The 21,789-nt window shown below is 35.2% G+C and overlaps 1 protein-coding gene across 2 annotated transcripts in view; it reads right to left on the reverse strand.

Annotated features, from left to right (window-relative positions):
• luzp2 (leucine zipper protein 2) overlaps nucleotides 1–21,789 on the reverse strand; it is a 260,222-nt gene that overhangs the window by 16,247 nt on the left and 222,186 nt on the right. For both annotated transcript variants that reach the window (XM_024295794.2, XM_024295793.2), the window contains exons 8-10: nucleotides 19,401–19,475; nucleotides 17,996–18,163; nucleotides 7,898–8,002 (exon numbers count right to left, since the gene is read on the reverse strand). In XM_024295794.2, the coding sequence (XP_024151562.1) occupies nucleotides 7,898–8,002; nucleotides 17,996–18,163; nucleotides 19,401–19,475 (348 nt within the window). The remainder of the gene's footprint in view (nucleotides 1–7,897; nucleotides 8,003–17,995; nucleotides 18,164–19,400; nucleotides 19,476–21,789) is intronic.

Below are 21,789 nucleotides of genomic sequence, written 5' to 3' on the forward strand. Positions count from 1 at the left end.
TACTATTGTCCTGTGTGTGGTAAATGTATCAAAGTATGTGTACGGATAATGTAAGTTACACACACTTGTGAGATATGGATGATGCTGTTTATATGACTCTAGTCATGAGTAAGGTGAGAGTACTGGCTCCAAATGCTGCACACACAGGGTGTTTAGGTGATATGTAAGTCCCAAAGGGATGTCCAGACAAAGTATGCTCTGATGGTCTAATTTCTTAATATCTGACAGCCAGGCTGTACTCAAGGATCACAATAGACGCACATTATTACTTAGATAGTATCAACGGCCCCTAGTGGAGTTTTCAGGTTCTTAACAACGTTAGGTTCTGAACATAGACTGTATATAAAACAACTGGACAGAACAAGCCCCCCTACTTCCGTGTTCCATATAGGAAGTACCACTGGGTTGCAAAAAGGCCAAAGTCCCATTGACTTACATTGGGAAACAGACAGTTATTTCTCAGTCATTTTATATGTCAGAATAATAATTCTTCCTCTGCTGCTTTCTGATTAACTTCTTTTTTCTAATCCTAATTTTTTTTTTAAGATTTTTTTCCATTATCACAAGTTATTAGAGTTATAAATTGACCAATCAGATGGCTCAATAAGCGTTTGTGGGTCTGACATCGAACGTCTGGGGGATTTGATTGACAGATGACGGGTAGCCAATGGGAGCAGACTTCATCAATGAGTCCGTGAAGACCTTTTAACACCTACTTTACAATTCAACAATGTACCAATCATTGTTCTACTGTTGTTTTCCTCAATGGAATGTACCGATGCAGCAGTTTGAAACAACAAGAGGAGCATGCTGTCGACATTTTTAGATGAGGATTTACTCTGTAGAAATAGATTTCACTCTGAGGTTATGTGCTTTGGACCTTTTTGTTTGTTTAACGTTCGTTTTTCTTTATTTCACTGTTTTGATTGTAGCTTATAAATTATACGTTGCGTATATGCACATAAAATCACCAACCAAAGTTTCATCTTCGCCGAACTTTTACAGCTTCAGCCTGAATTAGACGCAGCCGTCTGAGGAGCGCGAGACAAAATTGAAAGGACCTGGTCGTATTTTCAAACAGAAAGAAGATCCAGCTGTTCACTTGTTAGGATGGTTATTTATTTTAAATACCGCCGGACGCGCTTCTCTCGTGCATCTGATCAGACTAACGTGGCTGCGCATGTGAAGAGACGAGTTGCGGCGTGCGCGAGAGGGGGAAACGCGCCGTTTTGCAGCGACGTCACCCAAATGCTTCTTTTATCTCGACAAAAATGAATAAATGTAAGCAAATCCAAAAGGACTGCTGACAGAATCAAATGTTGGAATGGTTCTCCCTCAAAGGCTTCAACAATGACTTGTGCAATCAGCCCAGTCTCAGTAAAATGCGTACATATGCCACGATTTGGGAAATACCGTGTATAATCTACGCCAAAACTGGTTTTTGCGTGCATATAATACGCGCGGTCCTAAACGTGTTAAATGTGTTTTCCACGATTGACACGTCCCCTGGTGGAGGCGTGAGCATCACAGACAGCCCCACAAACGAACAATTTGCTTTTCTAACCCTAACCGTAATCCTAACCTTAACCGGGAACGACGTCATTTAGAGAAGAGCCGGAGGATTTCTAACCACGTGATCAAAACGAAACCTAAAAAGCCATTCTGCCGAGCCGCCGTTATTGAAGGTGTTTACATCCGCGGTCTCGTGGTCGAGGCGTGGAAAGAGGCGGACGGTTGCAATAAACTCACTCCAGATTGGCGACAGTACTTCCTGTAGATTCCATGACTCAAGTATGACTCAGACCAATCGCTGAAGATGGGTTGCAAATGGCGGTATCCGTTTCAGGAATTGACTGTGAAAGCAGCGGCCTACTTTCGCGAGGAGAGGAAGTAATGTATTTCCAATGGGGGACCTCATTGCTCGCTCTGTCCATTATTTTTACAGTCTATGGTTCTGAACTACCTACTTCGCCCTTACGTGTTGTACAAGTGTTTTCTACTCATGTCGCCCACAGCACACCCATAGAAAAAATGTCCATGAACACTTTTGCTCTACGGGCTCACCGAACCACTAGTTATGAAAATTAGTCTATTAGCTGTGGGTGGATATGGTATATTTTGATCTTTTCAGGTCATGCAAGTGAAAATTTTAAGAATGTTTATGGTGAACCCATAGGACTAAAAGGCCCATGGACATTTTTTCCAACCGGCATGCTGTGAACATCAGGCTGTAGAGGAAAGTGTGAGACGTAGGCACACTGTCCCTATTTTCATGTCAACTTCCCCAAACCCTCTGCAATGCTTAGGGAGCCTCGACAGCTAGGGAGATCCGCATGAAGGGCCGGAGTCCAGAGTCACATCACCACCTGCTGTACCCACCCCCTTCTATGTATGTCCATGATATACATGGAACTGTCATAGATAGCTGCAAATCTGCGTATGCTTCTCGCTGAAATCCTGCACAGTTGCAGAAGGTTTACATAATACTTGCATACAAACTACATAAACTACACATGAACTACGTCATTCTCAATCAAATAAAAATTTTGAACAGTTTAAAACCAAATTCACATGAAGACCCATTGGCCGAAACCCTTGACTGACATTTAGGCACTTCTATACATGACAAACGCAAGATCACACATGTATCGCGAAAAACCAAAATTTTATATGTGGAAAATGCGCAAAATGTATCAAGTTGCAGTGTGACAGGGTCTATACATTTATCTTTAAAATACTTCACAATACACTTACAACACAACAATGGTATCCTTCATTTTCATGACGTCCCTTTTTCCCTTTTCTCTATATAAGTCAATGACAACAGAATGCCATTTGCCGGTAGCGTCACCGTGGTGCGCCCCTTACAACTACTAAAAAGCAGTCTTCATTGGGTTTGTCACTTTAATTATATCACAGAATGAGCGGTGATGATGATGAAAATGGAAAAGATGTTCAGAGAATTGCTTTTTTTTTATTTAAGAGACAAGTAATGCAGTTACACTGAGAAAACGAAAAAGCATTTCTGTTAATGCATTTTAATTTTCAAAACTGATATTTCTAATTGAATTTTTGTAAAAATTTACCTGATAACTTTTTGAAAAAATAAATGTTAAATGCCCTTTTTCTTTATCATTTTAAATATACCAAAGAATGAGCAGTGTTAAAGAAGAAAAAGAAAAAGCCAAAAAAGAATTGCTTTTTCATTTCATTTAAGAGACAAGTAATGCAGTTACATTGTAAAAATGAAAAAGCATTTCCAGTGTTGAGTTTTTTTTTTTTTTTTAATTATAAGTCATAAACGCTTTCATAGCTGCACAAGTCTAATTCCAAGACACACCTGCGCTCCTTTTAAGATGCAGCCCCCCCCTCTCTACGACCCTCTACAGACCCAAAAACCCGAATCACACTCCCTGTAACATAAAATCCAGAGCCAGCTTTAAAAACAAACTAATTTTTTTTACTCTGGCAAACTCCCAGAATTTTTTTTAGGCTAAAGCGAAGACGGCAAACTCCACATGCACACAGTCTTCTTATCTCCTCCTCGCCAACAGGCAGAGGGAAGAAGATGTGGTGCTAACAAGCAAACACATTATCTCTAGCTCAGATATGCGCCTCCTTTTTTGCTGCAGGACCTTTATGTCCTCTTCAAAAATTGAATAATCAGTTATAGGACACATGGTTTGCGGCGCCGTTTCATTAGAGAATCCTATTTTTGACAGTGTCCACATGACACTGTCTCAGCTCTGGGTGACATGCCTCAGCACTCCGCTGATTCCTGTGGACTCTCAGCTTATGTCTGTAATGCTTCTTGATAGCCACTTGTCAAAAACACTTCCAGACCCTGTTCTCTACTTCTTCTTCCCTTAAATCCTCTTGATTTTCGTGGATACTTGTTTTAGAGTCTCCTTGATAAGTGACTGCTCACAGTCACTTAGATCAAGTCTGACACTGTAAGGTATGAGAACCCTTCAAGGGGAATCTGAATAGTAAAGGTCAGTGCTGCTTCCTTCCTTCTTTCTTCCTTGAGCAGCTGCTTCTAAAGTGTCAGAGAAGCGTTTTGAAGTGAGAGTGAATAAAAACATTTCACCTTCTCTGTAGCCACCAAAGCCAACGGTTTCATACAAAAGTGGTGACCATAAAATGACAATACAGTTCACCTGAACTTTGCCTTCCTTTTTTTGTTGAACAATACACAGCATCAGAATTTCAACACTTTGAAAATCTAGATGTTGATTATGAGTCTATTGTTCTCTTGGCTGCACATAAGTGTTTATTTAACCTTTTTTATCAGTAATTTCTCAAGTAAAATGAAAAATCAAGCTTTTCAATTTAAATGTGCTTCTTCTCGTAAGTTTATAGAATATTGTTTGAAATTGGGGGATTTTTTTAGAATGTAAATAAAGTTCTATAATCTTTTTAGTGAATAATAAACTGGGTCTGAAGCTTTAAGTCTTGCTCCAATTTACAGGTATAACTTTGCAACTAAAGGAAGTTGCTCTGAGTTGCTGTGGAGTCTTGGATAATTGGGCTGTGATGGGTTTAAAAATCCCAGAGGAAGTGGGAATGTGGAGCAAAGGTGTGGCTACACAGTAAAAAGTGTTGTCTCAACAAAAAATAGGGTGACATTTATGTTTTATGGCTTAAAAAGAAATACAGTGATCCTCATTATTCAAGTTAGGGACCAAAGACTTCCGCGAATCCCCAACCCCGCAGCTGAAAGATGGCTGTCCATATTTCAAAAAACATTTCTGATCATGCTTCAGAAAACATTTATAAAAGAAAGTTAGAGTATTGCCCAATGGAAAGTTGTTGTTTTTTTTTAATTCAGAACAAAACCGCATACGAAGAATCTCACTCCAGGAGCCTGTCTTCCTTTATCAAATAATAAACCCGTTTAGGATGATAATTATTCTCCACGATTTTCTTCTTCATCATATCAGCATTTTTTAAATTTTTTTTTTTGGCTGTTTCTGAGTCAGCTGATGCCATTTCTCCATACAGGGGCATAGAGAGAGGAGGGGTCGCTCTTCTCACGGAGGAGGGACTGCTGTGCAGAGATGCACCTCAGCAGCGCAGCGTCTCCTTCAGATGCAAAGGTTTCATACAAGCTTCTTATGTTGTTTGAGTTTTTGTGACATACTGGAAGATTTAATTGACCGAAAAAAAAAAAAAAACATATGAAACCGTGAATAAAGAAACACAAATATGCGGGGGAACACTGTATTGATTTAACAAATGTCTGCATTAGGCTTGGTGGTTATTTAGAGACCACTCTGATTACAGTTATGTTTTTTCTTTTTTTTTAGAAGGATTGTGATATTTTTCTCATGATGGAGGACATTTAGGGAAATATCACTAAAAACCACATTTAAAACATGCATAAAATTGCATTTATGAAGTATTTCTTTGAATCAGGAACAGACAAAAAAAAGCTGTTGGAAAAAGCTTGTAGTTGTGATGTAGGTGTTACAGTCAGCGGGCCACAAGCTCTGTTCTCTGCTTCATTCTGAGTTATGAACTTATAGATTCATGTACGTTTTTATTTTTCTCTTCTAAACTGGAATCTGGATTAAAACTGTACGACTGAATAACTCCAATACTCCAGTTTTGTTGCATTGCTAATATTAGGTTGGGGTTGACAGGAAGTGGTGGCGGGTTTACTTCACTTCAACAGTCCGCAACTCAGAGGTGAATTTCTAATGAACTATTGGTGCTTTGCAGAAACTATGTCCTAGAAAATGACAGGTCATAATCACAATTTAAAGACCACTGTTTTAAAATAAAATGAAAGGTGATTTGAGTGAGACTTTAAATTAGGTTAAAACATTCCTGATAGGGATGAGTTTCACTCAAAGCACATCTCATAGTCTGAAGTCTTCACACAAACTCCCTTGCTAATCTGTATTCCTCTGCATATTCCTCCATCATATCCTGAGAAGTTAAACACTCAAAAACTTGACATTAGTGTAATGAAGCATCGCCCAAACCCACTTGTTCTAGACAGATGGAAGAGCAAAAGGGGGAAGAAAATCTTTTTTATATTGGGTATGACTTATTTCAACAAACTCAAACACTTATTCCAGAGAAGAGATAAAGAAGATTCAAAAATGATAGCAATAAAACATAAAAAAACTAACATAAAACTAACTTTGCACAAAAAGGGTAACACTTTATACTAAGATGCTCTAATAATTTACAAATAAGAGATTAACAAGCATTAATAATATGCTTAAAAGTATTTACAGGACATTTATGACATTTGTTAATTTTATATATATCTTACTAATCCCTTATAAGTGTTAATATTCTGCTTATAACAACATCTATTTATGTCATTAAGCATTCATAAAATATTCATTTGCTTTTGTAAAGCCTTTATAAGACGTTACAAATATTGTATTAGCATTTGTAAAGTGGTTATGAGACACTTTTAATAGTTTATAGCATTTAAGAAGTAAGGGATAATGCCAGACGAAGTGTGCATTATCAGAAATTAATGTGTGGTGTGGAACCCAGGTTGCTTCCACAACGAGTGTTAATTTCTGATAACGCACACTTTGAAGGACATTATCCCGGTTATACCATGGTCACTTACAAAAGAAATAAATATTTAATTGATTTTTAGCAGTTTGTTATTGCTTTTTTTCAGCGCAGACTGCTTTTTCACAAAAGGATTTGATATGTGTGTTGTCACAGTAACATGACAACACACTGCTGAGCTGATAATAACCTCGACTGCAGCGGGAGATAAAAGCGATATAAATAATGGTCGTCATGATAGGTCAAATAAAGCATCAGTTCAGAGAAAGTTCTCCTATTAACGCTTGCTTTTGTTCAGATAATGAAGCAAGAGCTTGTTTTAAGGAAGCCTGCACAGTGATATGGAACATTTGGGCTATTTGATCGAAACTTCTTTAGTAGGTGTCCATTATTATCACTTTTTAATCCAGACCCAGCAACCAATCAGAGTCGGGTATTCACCTGAACCGTTAAAAAGGGACATTTATAAGACACCGATTGGTTTAGGTTTTTTTTTTTAACTTGTCATTAAAAGTAACTAAAAAAATCTGAGCTCTGCTACTTTCTCAATTTTCACCCATCAATTGATAATGTTAATCCTTCTTTTTTTGTTTGTTTTTTGCATAAAAACAAAAACTTGTTTTTTGCCAAGTCAGAAATGAACGCACATCGTGGAACCCAAGTTGCTTCCACAAAGTGATAATGCATACTTTAAAGAGCATTATCCCGTTTATACCAAGGCCACTTACAAAAGAAATAAATATTTAATTGATTTTTAGTACTTGATCATTGGGTTTTTTTCAGTTTATATTGCTTTTTCACAAAAAGCAGACTGTTTGATTTGTACGTTGTCAAAGTAACATGACAACGCGTCGCTGAGCCGTCACAAACCTCGACTAAGCGGTAAAGGAAAGCGGCATATGTACCGATTGTTCCGATAGGTTAAGTTCAATGCAAGCTTATTTATGTGAAACTGAATCTAAATTTTAATCATTTTATTTTCAAAACCTTTTTGTTAAAGATTTTAAAATATTTTTAGAGTAAAAAAGGGAAATGAGATAAGATTCAGTAAACTTCACAAATGTAATTTATATACAAAATGTTATGTGACAACAATGAAAGCCCCTCGGCCTGTTGCCCATGACGAAAAGAAAAAAGAACAAAATTTAAAAAATGAATACAATATTATTAACAAAAAAAAAGTTTATCACTTAAAACGCGTTAAAACAAAGGTGAATGATCTGTTCTAAGTGAACACAGCTAATCTGGTTCCTGATGTAGATTTGACCACCGGTTTAGTGACCAACTGAAGCTCATGAATTGGAAACCCGCAGGTCACACAGGCTATTACACTTTAATTACTTCAACCGCTCACCTTTTCCATCCGGCACTCTTTGACTCCGCCGCTCTCTCTCCTCATTACGTCGCTGTTCATGGGTGATTTACTGACTGTGACCATTCTCTGAACTTTAGAGATATCCTGGTGACGACAAGAAGCATTTCGGTTCATGAGTTCAAAATAAAGCAGAATCGTAATTATTGCATAACAAATAGTAGTTTACTAGAAGTCAAATACCCCAAAGGCTGCAGAAAATTGTTAAAACAAAAAAACAATGCACCTACTAGAAGCTAAGCAGGAATTCTTTAGAAATAAAGTTCCAAGTTGTGAACTTAATATCAGAAAGAGAAACCCAAACGATCGAAATAATAAAAAGAAAATTCACTTGAATTAGGAAAAATGTCAACACTTCATTTATATCAGTTTTTTCTACTGTGAGATAAATGGATGACTAATATGAAACAAAACGTTTCCTGCTTTCATGCCCCTCATGGAGTAGTTGCAAAATGAAAGCAAACACTTGAAGGCAGAAAACACTTGAGCGAGGAACCATTTGGCCTCACACACACGCAATTCAAACATTTGTTCAAAATCATAAAAGAATACTGAAAAAAACTGGCAACTGTACCAATTTCTGAGAAGAATACAAAGTTTTTTTGTTTTAGCTGATCAGATTCTATATCTTAGAGAAAAGGGGAATCTTTAGACTGTTTTTGTACGTATCAAAGAAATGCTAAACTATATTAGCAATTCAAATGTGATTTTCTCTTTGAATATTTATGCACAGAGACTCTCTTTCAGCCATGTCTTTGTCTGACCTTTGGAAAAACAACCACTTGGGGCTGATAAGCTGCTTTTTTTATATTTATTTATATATATATTTTTTTCATTTCTTACTGTATATCTTAAACAACAATGTAGCAGTCAGGTGTAGCTATGGCTCAGTGTGGATGGAGGGACACAAAAAAAATATTCTATTGTTGATTATATTGCAAACTAACTGCTATTCTGGTAAAATAGGTTTTTAGTTTGAGGCTTGGACACATCTGGAGGATGGAGGTGACGTTAACTTTTATAAATTGTGATACTGCACCCAATGAAGTCTTTCTGCAGCATGCACACAACTCATCGACTGTGTAAGAGAACTGGACCAAGTTAGTGTGATGTCACAAAAAAAAAAAACAGTTTAGATGAAGCAAATTCAGCGGTCAATTTTTGCCAAACGGACATGTTGGAGCCAGACGACATCAGTGAGCAGTTATTGGTCCGAGTTTCTATGGCAATCACTCCCACCAATCAGGAATGAGCTAGATGGAAGTTGCCACCTCTGCCACTTGAAAGCGAGCTTGGGTGAATCTGTCAATCAAAAGTTTTTAATGTTTGACGACTTTTATCTAAGCATCAAATATATTTTTATTTTTTAAAGGGACAAGTGTTTTAAAAACATTTATTTAGACTTTTTACGCACAAATTAAGAATACGCATTCACAAATCCTAAATTACGCACAAATCAGGGAATTCTACAGGCATAAATCACAGTGATACTTATTGCTCTCCATAGATTTTGGCCCCTGTGTGATTGAGCTTGACACCCTATGGTCTGCAACTGCAGGCAGTGTGTTCCCTACATATTAGAACTAACATCAAGATTCAAACTAAAAAAGCTGTACTTTACCCTCTGGTGCATGGCGGTTACTACATCAGACAGCTAATAAAAAGTACCTTTCTCTTGGACGCAATGGTTTCTGTGGTGGAAGTGCATATCAGTCACTTGAGTGCTCTCTGCTGCCACAGTCTATTGATGTTTTATTCAGTGGTCAGTTAGTGTAACTGCAAGTAAATTTACTTTGAATCCAATATGGCAACTAAACAGCCATTCCTGATGACTCCTGCTGGTATATACTGTCATTTATTCTAGACTGAAAGACTCTCTCAAGTAAAAAAAAAAAAAAAGGATATCTGTAAAGAATATGATTTTTTATGAAAAATATGTTGAAAATTAGGATTAACCAATGAAGTGGACATCATCCATAACAATGTTTTTTTTTTTTTGTTTTTTTTTTTAACTTCGCTTTACTTCGCAGTTGTGTGTTGTCCACTGGATTGGAAAACTTAAAAAAATTATTTTCATGTCCCAGGATGATTAAAAACCCTTCTGGGGGTGGGGGGAAACAAATCTTGACTAAAGTTTTCATAATCCTTGCATCAGAGGGTTAAAGTACCACTCCAGTCATCTTTTGATCTATTCTATCAGTTGTACAGTTTTGATCCTGACACTGGATCAGACGAGGAAAACAAAGACATACATGGATCTAATCGTCTACAAGTGGATGCATTAGAAGAGAAAAAGCATTTTTTGTCTGCCCCAGATTCACAACAATGTGAGTTAAGAAACACTCAGAAATGCAATTTTGATCTAAATTTTCTTTACATGTAATTATCAGAAATATGTCACAAGAAACACAACTTCCATTGGAGAGGGCCTTTAACAGTGCTGCTGAACTGCTGGTCTTATAGCTACTAACTCATCCTGTTTTGTTGGTTGATGATAAATAATAAAAGATGGAGTCTTGAAAAAACAGGCATTTCTTTAAAAATGGTTTGTCTTTCTGGTCCAGTGAGTCACATGCCCAGAGAGACAGTTTAACAGGGTCAGAAAGGGCCTCTTAAAGCATAAAAAAGAAACCAAAATCAACAGAAGTGCTTTAAACTGTAAAGCTGCCAAAACTCCTTAAAGGAGAGTCTAGTGGAAATACATTATTTTTTATTTTGGAGAAAGAGCCACATTTTAGCTATTTCACACCTATATGGAAGCTGATTTCTGTCTTTCTTTTTGATAAAACCCAAATAAAACCCTATACCTAGGGTAAATATCTCATTGATTTAGATACACAGGGAAGCAATCATTAGAGTAAATAGTGGGTGCTGAGAGCAGAGCAATGAGATGCCTCAGTTCCCCTCCAGCACTCTGCTCTTAGCACAGGAGACATCATCTCCTGTCACTTTGATGAAAATTGCTACTATTGGACCGCAAGAATTGGTTATTACCCCAAGTCTGTTAAATATGAAGCAATTTCCAGTCCAGTGTTGCTGATCTGTGCATCCTCACACTAATGATACTTTCTCCTGCAGAAATAGGTCTGTGACTGTGTGTTTCTGAGACATCAGAAACGGTATGGATGCTACTGCTAATAAAAATTCTATTTACTATTTTTTTCATTTTTATTTTAAAATATCTTTCCAAATTCTGTATTATTTTGTATTTTTATTCATGATTTACTAATATTTAGAATTTTCTTTCTTTTTTTTCTATGCTTTACAGCTTTTTTGTCTGCGACATTTAGATTTAATGTTTCTCCACAGTAGTTTGTGTCAACACAATGCTAATTTTTGCCTACACAGAGCTATATTCTGTGCCCACCCAATGTTATTTTGTGCACACACAATGCTAATTTGTGTGCACGCAACTGTAATTTGTGCCCATAAATGCTAATTTGTAGCCACAAAATGCCATTTTGTGTGCACACAATTCTAATTTATGTACAAACAACGCTAATTTGTGCCCACACAAAGCTATTTTTTCCCAGAACAATGCTTTTTTTCTGTATTCACTGGTCATTGGTGCCCACACAAAATGCTAATAAAATATTTATTTATGTGCTAACTAAAAGCCCACTAAATAGTAATGCATGCCCCAAAAAAGATAATTTTTGTGAGGACTCAATACTAATTTGTGAGCACACAATCCAAGATTGTGCGCATACAATAATAATTTGTGCCCACACAATGTTGATTTGAGCCCACACAATGCTGATTTGTGCACACATAACGCTACTAAATGTTAAACTGCATGGATGCCAGTGTAATTTTTTTTTTTTTGATAGCATTGTTTTCATTCATAATCTTTAATTTATTTATCATTTTCTCTTTTATTTTTTTTGCTCCTATTTTTATTTAGATTTGACACCCTGAAATATAATGTAATGTGATTCTTTTCAAGAATTGTTAGTTTTATGACAAAGCTTTAATCTTTCTATGCTTCAACATGTTTTAGACACTTTATTTCACACAGACGTCTGCATAATACAAACTGCAGCTGTCATAGAGTTTGCTGTCACACTCAATGGATCACCTGCGTGATAAAAAAAAAACTATAAGATAAGATATATTCAAAATAAATTGGATTATACAGTAATTTGGCAATGTTTATTTTCAATAGGAGAACAAGGTTGAACTTGCGACAAAATCATAATGATGAAGAATTCCATGTTTAAAATGGCATTTCTTGTATTTTCAATCCTGCTGCAGCAGGAGACTCATTTCCAGAAGGGGTGTATTTTATTTTGAAGGGAATTTATATGCTGTCAAAAGGAAGAAAAAAAATCTACTAAGAAAATACGAAAATTCAACTATTGTACATATTTAAAATATCAATTTTAAACAAAATTGGTCACAAAAACAAAAATGAAGTGTATTTTTCTAAACAGTTTTAGTCAGTGAGAGATTGTGCCTAATGGCCCATTTAGCATTAAAGTTTGCAGACCCCTGGATTAGATTATTCATATCCAGCTTGTTGTTTTAAATTAAAAAAAAAAAAATAAAATGAGATGGAATAAGCTCTCAATGTGGCACTTTGATGATTTCATTCATTCATAATTATATCCTTGCAATATTCAATGTTTTTTTATGCTTAATATTTATTATGCTGCTACATTTGCTCTCTTTTGTGGTGTAACTGTAGGTTTAAAAGAATAGAAAATAAAGACCTTTTGCACTTTGTATTTCAAAACTTTTTATCTGAATGCATTTTAGAAATAAAATTCTTCAGAGCTGCTTCCTTGCAAGTGGAAAAATGGAAACAAATATGTGATTTTTTTATTGATGTAGCGGACAGCCAAAAATGATTAGCATGTAGATGTGGTCAAAGCGAAGGGCAGATTTATGATTCATGTGTTTTTGAACATGATGTGACCGTTGACAGAAAAGGAGATTGTTGTTTTGAAGTTGCTTATGCAAAATTTTTCCCTCACTCAGTGCAAATTGGATTTTTTATTTTGTACATATAGTTGAAACTTTACTTGGCAGTGATTTAAATGACATCTGAGCCTCCTTTGCCTGCACAAGCAGAGTGGACAGATGGAGCACAGCAGAGTCTTTTGCACTAAGGGCTTTCTCAGATTTATCAGACAGACCCATCAAAGTAGAAACTACTCGCAACTGAAGTGCAGCTATTTGTATGCTAATAAAAGGAAAAGTTATGACTTCATCAGCAAAAAAAATTTTCCTCCAAAAATCTTTACTTTTACTTTCTCTTTGCTAGTTTTTTTTTTTTTTTTTTTGTATTTTAGCTGTTTGAGAAACATGAGACATGTAACGTAAAATGATGTTGCAATTTAAAATAGGCGAACCATTTTCAACCATAAAACCTACAGAGCACTAGACATGACATCAAAAAATGCTTCCCACAAACTGATATTTTATGGTGATAAAAATGCATTTTCTAGCCACAAATTACTATTTCATTTGCATCTGATGACACAGACTGGTATGTTGTGAGCAAACACTTCCGATTTGTGGCCCCAAAATAGTAATCTACCCTCACAAAAGGCCAATGTCTGCACACAAAATTGTTGCCTTAAATTAGCATTTTATTAACATTTTGTTTTAGTACACCAAATGATTTTGTGCCACAAATGAGTATTTTAGTACAATAGTATTCATTCATTAAGTTTATCATTAGTATTCCTATTCATTTTTTTTGGCCAGAAATTACTAATTTGTCTGCACAAAACGCTTACTTGAGGTCAGAAATTAATAGGGTAATTTAGAGGGAACCATTTCATATTTAAAATTTTTAATACCATGCCATGGCTCCATAATAGTTTGTGGTTATTATTGGGTTGATTCTTTTAGGACTGTAAGTCAGCATTCTGTGCACAAAAAAATTAGGATTTTGTGCAAAAAAGTGCAAATATTGTGCAAAATGCTAGTTTTTATGTACACAATCTGGAATTTTGTGGCCACAAATTAGCATGTAGTGCACACAAAGTTGTGACCTCAAATAAGTATTTTGGTAAAATAAATTCCTACAACTAATTTGTGACCACAAAATAATCATTTGTTTCCACTAATTGATAATTTTATGGTCACAAAAAGGATAAATAGCACTTAATGCTAATTTGTAAACACCCAGTATAATTTTTTTTCCAAAAAAAAATTTTTGTGGTCACTCTATGGTAACTTGTTCACACAAAATACTAATAAATTACTTATTTGTGTGCTAATTTGTGCCCATTAAACAGTAATACATGCCCACAAAATACACATTTTTGTGTTGACTCGATGCTAACTTGTGAGCACAAAATGCTAATAAAATGGTCATTTGTTTGCACCCAATGCTAATATTTGCCCACTAATTTATGCTCACAAAAATGCTATTTTTTGTGAGTTTTCAAAGCTAATTCGTGCAAACAAATGCTAATTTTTTTGTGGGCTTGCATTGCTATTTTTTACACACAAATGCTAAAATGTAGATTTGTGTATACCAAATACTAATTTGTGCTCACTAAATACTAATGTTTTTTTTGGCATTCAATTCTAATTTCTGCACACAGAATGATAATTTTTTCTGGCAATTTAATGCTAATTTGTGTGCTCAAATGCTAATTTGTGTCCACTAAATAATCTTTTTTTACCCCCAAAAAATACTATTTTCTTTGTGGACGTTCAATGCTAATTTGTGCACAAAATGCTAATAAAATACTAATGTATGTGCACTAAATGCATATTCATGCCCACAAATTGCTAATTTATTTGTGGGCATTTAATGCTAATTTGTGATCACAAAATGCTAATAAAATGTGTATTTTTTGTGCACTAAGTGCTAATTTGTGTGCAGTACGTGCTAATTTAAGTGCTATTTTTTTGTGTGCACACAATCCTATTTTTTTGTGGGCATTTAGTGCTAATTTGTGAGCACAAAATGCTAGTTTGTGGCTACTAAAACTATTTATGTTCACAAAAACGCATTTTTTTTGGTGGGCATTTAATGCTAATTTCTGTGCACAAATGCAAATTAAATACTAATTTATTTACTAATTTGTTCCCACTAAATGCTAATTTACCCCCACAAAAATGTACATTTTTGTGCAGACTCGATGCTAATTTGTGAGCAAAATATGCAAATAAAATACTAAATTGCGACCACAAAATATTAATATATTGCCACAAATTATTAATTTGAGGGAACATTTTTTCTTCAAATGTCAGTACTGCCTTTTAACACATTATACTTGATTGTTTGGTTTTATACCCCAAGGTTGGAGAGATGAATGGAGACAAGTGAGGATAACGGAATTGGCATGAATAACAAATTAAAGGAAAGGGAAAAAAAGAATTTTTTTCCCTCTTAAAGTAGTATGTCAAATCTGAGCACCCATGAAAGAGACACACAGTAAACTGTGACTGCTTTCAGAGGATAAGAGCCTCTTAAAGGCAGAACTGCTTGCCAAAATCGTGGCAGATAAGAGTGGTGCTGTGACCAGCTTGATGATTTTAAAGCAAATGCTTTTCAGAAATCTTAACTGACACTATCTCTGTTTGCAGCTGACATGCTTCCTTTGGAGGAAGAAAAAAAAATGAGTCAGGACGAAGGAGCTCATTTTTCAAGAAGCATTTATTTTGCTTCATTATGTTGCATATTTCTTTCCATTTAAGTCAATGGATTCCAAGAAAGAAGCATAATGTTAAAAACAAAGTTCTTTTTTTCGCTTTTTCCAATGTGAGCCTAACCGCATGGCGGGGGTGGAACCTTGAGGCTAGATATTGATCCTAACTTGTCAGAGTGTTTGACATGTAAGGATGTGAGAAAACAAAAGGTGATATGAAGACTGAATGCATAATCCTGTTCGTACTGTGAACCCTCGTGCCTGTCACCTTGTTTTACTGCTAAAAAGGATTAAAGTCCTGAGCCCTGAGTGGAGACTGCTGTGACCTTGACTTTAATAGGCTTCAGACACAAACCGTGTCACGCTGAGTTAATAATTTTCATACAACGCAAACATAGCAAACCTCCTCTAACACCTTAAAGTAATTGTATCTCAAATCCAAAGCTGCAGGATTGCAGACTGGAAGGATCAGCGTAAATTCCAGGACTGCAGCCTGATTTAGACATGTTATTATTCCAGACAACCCTTGAAATCGTGTTTGCCCAACTCTTATATTTGGTAGTAATTATTTTCTGGGGTATTTCTCTCTTGAGAGGGCATCAGATTGACAAATGAGGTAATAATCGGCAAACAGTGAAAGTCGTTGTGTTGCAGTGTTCACTGTGAGAGCTCTCTGTGTGCAGTCAGGTGAATATTTTGGCTCCAAGTTATATTCCGGGATGCCACCAAGCTGGGAGTTGGGAGTGTGATATGAATTTTATTTTGACAGTGTTCACGCAAAGATGGCTGGCCTGAAACATCATCCTGCTTAAATTTATCTGACAAGTTCAGGGAAAAGACTAGTCAGCAAACAGCTTATCTTGTTCACACTTAACACAAGATTGTCTTATTTCAGCCCTTGAACATGAGAAGAGCTGTAAAGCTGTAAAAACATAAAAAATATGCTGAATGTGTTTTGGGGAGCAAGTGTTTTGCATGCTTGATCTTTAGCAGGGCCATGTGATTCACTTGTGGAACAGAAGGATTGTTAATGGTATTAATGACATTGTTTCCTGCAGAGACGAGTCAGAATGTCCGCTGTGGAATAGATTGATTGGTCATACTTGTGCTAACAGTTATGAGCTGTTGAGTTTCATTCCATTTCATGCCCACATTATTGATTAAAGACATTTTTGAATAATGCTGGTGTAGAAAAATACAGCTAATACTTCTCCCTCTCCCTTCGTTTATCCCTCCGTGTTTGGTCCAAACGGAGGGTGATGAAAAAATGGTGTCTAATATTTCTGACGTGACTTTCGTTTGATGACGTCATCAACATCACGGTCCGCTAGCATTAGCGCGGAGCTTCCAGCGCTTGAACTAACATAACAACAGCAGTTTTATAACTTTAAAATGGTCACACTACAACATAAAGACATTACTTTAACTTTGGACCCCTCTGTTTGGAGGGTGAAACTTAAAAAATAATAATTCCGGACACGACTTTGACTTCAGCTGCCACTTCAAATCAAGGGGAAGGGAGAAGGGGAGTATTCGGATCGGGCCTAAACCCCGCCCACCCACATCCTTCAGTCAAGGCCGCACTACGTACAATTTGCATATTGTCCAATTATTTATCTTATTTAGTTCTCTGTGCTTCTGTTTGGTGCAGTGCGATTCACGTGTTGTTTTATTTTTGTTTTAGTTGGCCGAATATGTCCGGTTGGGGGCCGTAAGCTAGTGGGAGAGAGTGTAAACAGATGAGTGACTAGAAGACCTCCTGCCGCTCTGCAGAAACTATATCGTAGAAAATAAACCAAGGTTTTTATTTTGATTAAAAACAGCATTATTATAATAAAGAGACCACTACAGACACTTTTACAATAAATCATTTTGGTATCAATGGGTGTGATTGGGGGTTTAAATGGTTCCATTCACATTTAGCATGTGTGACATCAAATTAACACTCAAGCTTGGGAATTTGATTATTTTCGTTTAAGTTTAATTTATTGTGTGAAAACACTAGTTTGGTTGCATAAAAAAACAACTTGAAATATTAAAATAAATGGAAATATTGTACTGAAAATAAAGAAACCCATTGTAATTTGACATTGAATAAGCAGATTTGATCCTGTTAGAAGGTTTCCACTCATTTCTAACATATTAAAAGTTTTTCTACTGAATTTTAAGGTATTTTTGAAGGTGGTTTTATTATGTAGGGGCTTTAATTTAACTTTAAATTCAGTCTTAGCAACACTTTAATTAACCAAAGCTGCTTTCAAATCTGCTGCAGATATAAGAATTTACATTTTCTGGCATTTACTTCGTTCTGTAATGTATTTGGTAGCAAGCCAGAGTTCAAATCTCCCAATTTACCAAAACACAACATCTGACAAATGTTGTTTCCATTTTTTTCCTCCGATATCGGCCTCAGCATCTTCAGAGGCAAACATTTTAATCAGTCAGACTGTGTGGCATAATGAATTACCTTGGCGTGAGGCTGTTGAAAGGTGACTCTGGAGCTGTTGATGAGCGATGAGTATCTGAACAAGTGGGTGGGGGAGGCGGGGAATCTGTGGCTGCTGCCGGGCTGGTTGTGCAGGACAGCTGAGAAGCAGATGTGAACCGTGTCCTTCAGCGCCTTCAGCTGAGACTCCTGCCGCCCAGAGAAGGAGTCATGAGATAAACAAATAACACTCACACATATTTTGTAAATCTTTTCTCCGCTGAACTTACTCCACTAAAAGGAGGCAATTTTTTCAAATCGACTGCAAAACGGCTAAAAGGCGTCGTAAGAAAAGCACATGAAGCGGAACTCGGAGTAGCAAGGAGAAATTCTGAAGAAAATCCTTCACTTTGATCAATAATAACAAATAGAATTGGTGAAGTAATCATTTTACAACAGTCTGAGATGTCAATACTGAAGGGATGAACACAAGAATTAGATCTTTCTAGAATCAGCTTTTCCTTTCCACAGAAAAATAGCATGACGTAAAAAATATATATATAAATAACATAAAGAATAACATGAAAAATTAATACCACAAAAATAATAACTTTTAATTACTTTTAACTAATTTTACATAATAAAAGTATAAATAATAGAAAGAAAATGAATTAATTAACAAACATATAACTATCTAAATGATGTAATAAAATAACATGAATATAAAACTAAATAACAATAAATAATAAATATTAATATTAATGATAATAAAACAATTTTTAAAACAATAAGTTAATATAAACATAAATAACTAAATAATTAAAGTAAAAATCACACATTTAAAGATAAAAAATACAACATTAATGTTAGTAAATCAATATTACTAATAATAAAACTAAACAATACAACTAATTTTGAAAAGATAATAAATATTAACAATAATACTGATAAAAAACAATATAAACTTGATAAGTTAAAATAAAAATATATAATTAAATAATTAATGTAAGTATTAACACAATTATGATAAATAACAAAGATAATACTGTAATATTGTTAGCAAATCAATAATACTAACAATAACAATAAAGAATACAAATAATTTAAAATAAAATAATAAATAATAACAATAATAATGATAATAAATTAATAATCACGTTTATTAATTGATGCTATCATTACACTGACAACAAAAGTAAATATAATAATAATAAATAACATGATAAACAATAGGAAAAAATGTATTGCTGTTTTTTCCTGAAAGAAATTCTATTTCCTGCTCAGAATCTACATCCATAATAGATCATGTGATCCATTTCTCTGGGATTTCAGACGCTGCTTCTACATCTGATGAAGGATGAGACCATTTATCAAAAACACACAACGAAGAGTTCACAAAAGAACAATGATTGCAAGAGGAAGAACCAAAATCAGTATCTCTATTCACCTTGTCGAGTGCCGTCTTTTCCAGTTCCTCCTTGGCGACGGTGAGCTTGTGCTCCAAGTCCAGCAGCTGCTGCCCCTGCAGAGAGAGGCAACTTTAGAATGAGCCACACCCTTTGGTCTGGACATCCAGCACTTTACACAGTAAAGTCCATCTCTCATGCAAATCAAACCCCAAACTGATCCTTACAATCACAAGTATTCAAATAAAAAAAGAGTCAGAGAGACTTGATCATAAAGCTAATTTAACTGAAAAACGAGAAACGAGTCAAATATTTCAAATTTTACCTTTTGATACACATATCATTATCTGTGGATATTGGGAATCATATCCGGTATCAGTGCTTCCCAACCGTTTTTAGGCAACGTAGCGGTTTAATATCTGACTATATTTACACGGAAGGCTCGTCTTCTGTTTCCTCACTGTCTCTTTTCTAAGAATTTCCAAAAATGTTTGTTTTTTGTTAACTTTGCTAGCTTGGCGGTCTCAATTTAGCGTTCGACGCAGTCGCTTTAACAAAGTGGAACAGCCTTGAAAATCAACACAAACAATGTTTGGACATTTACTATCAAGATGAAAGAGATGCTGTTGTCAAAGTATAAGAAGGAAGAACAAAAAGGATCATTTATGCAATGTTTGATAGTGAAATGGTGATTGTGGATAAGAATTTATAGGATTTACATTTTGAAAAAATTCAAAGTTTCTGGTAAATTGAACTGTATTGTTTAGATTTATATTTTGTGAATTATTTAATTACTGGAAAAAGACATAAAGGTATAAGCATTTGCTTCTGCCTATCCCCCTTTCAAACATGTATATATTGAATTTGGTTTGTGACTTTTTGTTTATAAAAGGTGATAGCATTGATTTTTTTTTTTTTTTTTAAGTCTTTTTGTAATGTTTTACAAGTTTGAAATAAATCAAATCTACAAGGGGCGGGGCTACAACGCAAAAAGTAAATCAATGGATCAATTAACAAAAGCTCTGTAATTTGTTAGATTTAAAATATTAGTTTTTGCCAAATTATTTTTTATGTTGAATAAACCCTCAGCTCAAAATTTTAATTAGATGAAAAAAATATAATAACTTACATAGCTTTTGCAAATTGATCCAATTTGTCCCATTTTCCAGTTAAATTCTTTTATTTTTCATTTAAAATATTACTCTTTTAATAATTTTGCTTTAAGAAACTTTTATTGATGATGATCTTAATCTTTGTCAAAATGAGACTACCATAATATTGCCTATTGCCTAACTCATATTTCTCTAATTTTGCCTTTTTTGTATTTTTGACATGCGGTTGATTGACTTGGTATGTGTTAAGAGTGAGGTGGAGAATGCAGTAATTTGTAAAACTTTCTTCAGAATTAAATAATAAAGAAAAATGTAGCTTGTATTTCTTGTTTGGTATAGGCTGAATTTTGGGGACCACTCATTTAAATAACAAATAAGAAGATATTACAGTACTTTAAAAACATATCCACCATTTAAATGTTAAATGTTAAATCTTGACACTTCTAAGAACAGAACCTTTGAAATTCTCTTTGCCTTTAATGAGCATCTTTGGTCCCTGGACTCTAAAGCACACAAAAGGGTCATGAGCGCCATCTGACTCCCTATGAGGATCAACAGCACTTTGTCTGTAGTGTATTTTATTAATGATAAGATCATCAGGAAGGCTAAAAGAAATCCATATGTGGAATATTTGCATGTTCTCTTTGTCAGGAGAATTTACTGACCTTCTGCCTTAGATGCAAAAATATCTAAGGTTGGGTAACTTCAAAAAGGTGTGCGATACAAAAAAAAAGAAAGAAATAAGAAAAAAAGTGGTAATGATTAATAGTTTTTGGTAAATCTTGCAGCGTTTGAGACACAGTAGGGGGCTCTTGGCGCGTTCACTGGTCTCATTTCCATGTCACTTCATTTCCTCGCTGCACAAATTGTTATCATTTTAATGATGCACATGTCTGTCACTTGAACGACTGAAGATGCTGCAGCAGAAAAGAGTTTTTTTTCTGTGCTAGACAATTCACGCTGGGACGTGAGGACAAAGCAACAACCACCGGCGTGGCTCTTCAAGGAATTCGATTTTTCTTTCCCCAGGTCTTCTCTCCGCACACGGGGAGTTTGGAACAATCACACAGTCATTTGTAACTGCTGGGTTTTGCTTAAGAAAGCAGTCCAAGGTCATAAATCTTTGGAAATAGTTCTTAAATAATGGACACAAAGGCTTTTATAATAACAAGTATTCATTTGACAAAAACAAAAAGTTTAACTTTTTACTACTAAAGATCTTTGATCATATATTAACCAATAAATTAACTGTCCTGAAAGATTCACTGAGAATAGTATGTACTGCTGACCTCATTTGTTATTTTTTTCTGCTCTGGCT

This window comes from Oryzias melastigma, linkage group LG3 (assembly GCF_002922805.2).
Source record: "Oryzias melastigma strain HK-1 linkage group LG3, ASM292280v2, whole genome shotgun sequence".
NCBI classification, from domain to species: domain Eukaryota; kingdom Metazoa; phylum Chordata; class Actinopteri; order Beloniformes; family Adrianichthyidae; genus Oryzias; species Oryzias melastigma.